Source organism: Elephantulus edwardii, unplaced genomic scaffold (genome assembly GCF_000299155.1).
Source record: "Elephantulus edwardii isolate Elephantulus edwardi_28Jun2011 unplaced genomic scaffold, EleEdw1.0 scaffold00008, whole genome shotgun sequence".
Classification (NCBI taxonomy): Eukaryota; Metazoa; Chordata; class Mammalia; order Macroscelidea; family Macroscelididae; genus Elephantulus; species Elephantulus edwardii.
Window position 1 is genome coordinate 54,606 of NW_006399758.1, and position 3,126 is coordinate 57,731.

Below are 3,126 nucleotides of genomic sequence, written 5' to 3' on the forward strand. Positions count from 1 at the left end.
TGGCCCATCCTCACCCTTCTGCCCCCAACCCTCACCTCCTTGTACCCCCAATATGTTTTTCCCAATAAAAAAAATATTTAAAAAAAAACAAAAAACAACAAGGACAGTTGTGTGCAGAGAGAGGTGAAGCCCCAAACTTGTCCGATCCTTATGCGCCCTCCAGTGCCCGCTAGACGCATCTTTCAAACAGCATCTCTGCAGGCCATTTCTAAACTGTTGTTCAGAGTTGGGCTCGTGAGCCTTGCCCTCCCCGTCACCTCGTTTAGGCGACTTGTCCCTGCAGCCTGGCCTCCCATCTCTCAGCCTGCCCTTTATCACCGGCCCCGCCCCGCGTCGCGCCACCTGGTCCCGCGTAGTTTCTGGCTCAAACACGCCAAACTCTCCAGCCTCCAATCCCCGCCTCCGTCGCAGGCCCCGCCCCCGTCGCCGGTTCCCCGCCCCGAGACCAGAAGCCCCGCCCCGTGGCAGGCCTCTGAACAGTCTCCGCCCGGGTGTGCCTCCGGCCACACGCTCTTTTGGCTGTGTTGCGCACGCGCAGTGCTGGGTTTCCGGGGATTTGCAGGCGTGTGGGCTACTGTGACCTGGAGTGCCGGGACCGTGGAGTTATGGCTTCCGTGGGTATGGGCTTGCAGGGCACCCTGCAGCAGCTGCAGGAATCTTTGTCCTCTGTGGACCGCGGCAGCGCTGCGATAGCCACACATCACCTGATCCGCGGCCTGGGCTTGGAGTGCGCGCTGAGTGCGAACCCCGCTGCGCTGGGTGGGTACCGGCCTGTGGCCAGCGGGGGTGGGCGTCCATGTGTTCTGGACTTTAGGAAGCTGAGGTGTCCTATCTCCAAAGAGACACCGCTAACCCAAAGGAAGCACTTTTCTTGCGATTCGAGTCCCCCAAGGGATTCTGAGGACGGGCAGTCTCTCCTCTGATTTGCAACCGCAAAAACCTGCTGGTGGGTCAGCCGTAAGTCGCTTCCCACTAGACAAGGAGCTGACTTAGTAGTTCTGCAGTTATTTTACCTCTTTATGTACTTCTCCGTTCCCCACTTTAGAGCAGACGTGTTTCACACTAAGATTTTCTGAAAATGTTCCCTGATTTGCCGGTCACTGGTATCCCAGATGAAGGGAGAGAGAAGTAACTGAAACCGAGCCCAGCATTTGCAAGGCTGTGACTTCATGCAGGCTGATTGCCTAGGCTTTCTCCTGCAGAGCTGCGTGCAGCTGGTGGGTTTCAACCTTCCGGTTAGCGCTGAGCGCTTACCCACAGGGCCAGCAGGAATCCCTGTTTCATTTTAGTGCCATCCAAACCCACTAATACCCTTTAGAAATCTATAGACTTGCTTCTGCTTTTGAAACTCTTCTGGGGACTTAATGCTGCTTGTATTCGGATGACAACCGAGTTCAAACCCACTCTGTTAGAACTCACTCACGGTGCGCCTCCACAGGAGAAAGATGTAGAAATTCGCCATCAGTGAAGATTGTTGGTAGTTATTGTTAGGAAGCGATTACCTTATGAATAACAGATATGAACCTTGTGCTATGCTGTACCGTCCTTATCTCTGACATGTTTGAGCTTATTGATGTAATAGTTGTGTCATCCGTCTAGTTGAGGGTCTTCCTTTCACTGACCTTCCACTTTTCCAAACATGATGAGTATTTTTCAACGATCAGCCTCTCCTAACATGCCCATAATATATGAGATGAAGCTTCACCATCCTTGCTTTTATGGAACACTCTGGTGGCATCACCTTGAAAACCCTGTGGGCAATATTGCCTACCTACAGGCTAGCTTGGTACAAGTTGGCAGTGGGTTTGAATTTTGATTGGATGAGAAAATATTTGTCTCTTCATACTAAAAATTCCTCTATTTAGCCTTTTCTTATTTTGTTTTGTTTTTAGGTACTGTTGAGTAGACTTATGACTCATAGTGGCTCTGAACAACAGATGGGATCCTTGTCCTGTTCTGTGCCATCCTCCAACCTCTGAACTGCTTGCTCCTGTTGTTACAAACAATCCATTTTGTTGAGGGTCAGTCTTTCTCTGATCCTCTCAAGAAGTACATGGGAGCATATTCTCCATCATTCTCTCACAGAGCAGTTGGTGGATTTGAAACATGTTTCTTGGGAGCACAGCTCATTAACGCCAGGCCACCAGAGATCCCATCTTACTTCCTCAGGCTGTTAATTATATGCCTGGACTTGTTCTGTGCTTACTCTCAGCTGACTCTCTATTGGGTTTCAGAAGCTGTAAATCCAATAGGAGGAGATTGCCTATCTTTGTCCCTTGGAGCTGTTAGTGGATTCAGACTGCTTTCCAGTAGACCATCCGATTATGGATTGGTAAAGTTTTCTAACGATTAGGGTTGAAAAGTTTCATCATTATAACCGCTAAGGAGTACCCTGGTTGCACTTCCTCTAAGATTCATTTGTTCTTTGTACATTCCATGAGTTGTTTGAAACTTCATTAGCACCACAATTCAATGGCTATCAATTCTTCAGTCTTCTATTCATTATCCAACTTTTGCAAACATAGGAAGCAGTTGAAAATACAGTGGCTTGGGTCAGGTGTACCTTGGTCCTTAAATTGACCCACTTGCTTGTTAGCATTTTTAAAGAGGTCATTATCAGGAGATTTTCCCAAAGTAGCACATCTACTGATTTCTTGACTGCTGCTTCAGTAGGTGTTGATTATGGATCTAAACAAAAGGAAATTGTTGCCAACTTCATTCTTTCCTCCATCTAGCATAATGTTGCTGTTCTCTAGTAGTAAGGATTTTTTATGTTGAAATGTAATGCATACCTACTCTTTGATCTTCATTCAGTAAATGCTTTAAATCTTCACTTTCTGCAAACATGGTTGCATCATCTGCATAAAGCAGGTTGTTGAGTCTTCCTCCAGTCCTATGCTGGATTCTTTATATATTCCAACTTTACTATTTCTTGATCTTTGGCTTAAAGATTGGTGCACTTATTTGTGTAATATTTGTATTAACAGTGCTTCCTTCCATACATATGGATGTTATCCTTTCCCTGGCATCATTGTAACTTTAGGATTGTTGTTATTGTTATGTGCCGGCGAGTCGCTTACGACTCATAGCGACCCTATGCACAACAGCCCTAAACCCTACTCTATC

General features: G+C 47.2%; 1 protein-coding gene across 2 annotated transcripts in view; it reads left to right on the plus strand.

Annotated features, from left to right (window-relative positions):
• The first annotated feature begins 605 nt into the window (after positions 1–605).
• Positions 606–3,126, plus strand: part of LOC102847508 (DNA-dependent protein kinase catalytic subunit-like) — a 309,905-nt gene continuing 307,384 nt past the window's right edge. For both annotated transcript variants that reach the window (XM_006880417.1, XM_006880418.1), the window contains exon 1: positions 606–759. In XM_006880417.1, coding sequence (XP_006880479.1) covers positions 606–759 — 154 coding nt within the window. The remainder of the gene's footprint in view (positions 760–3,126) is intronic.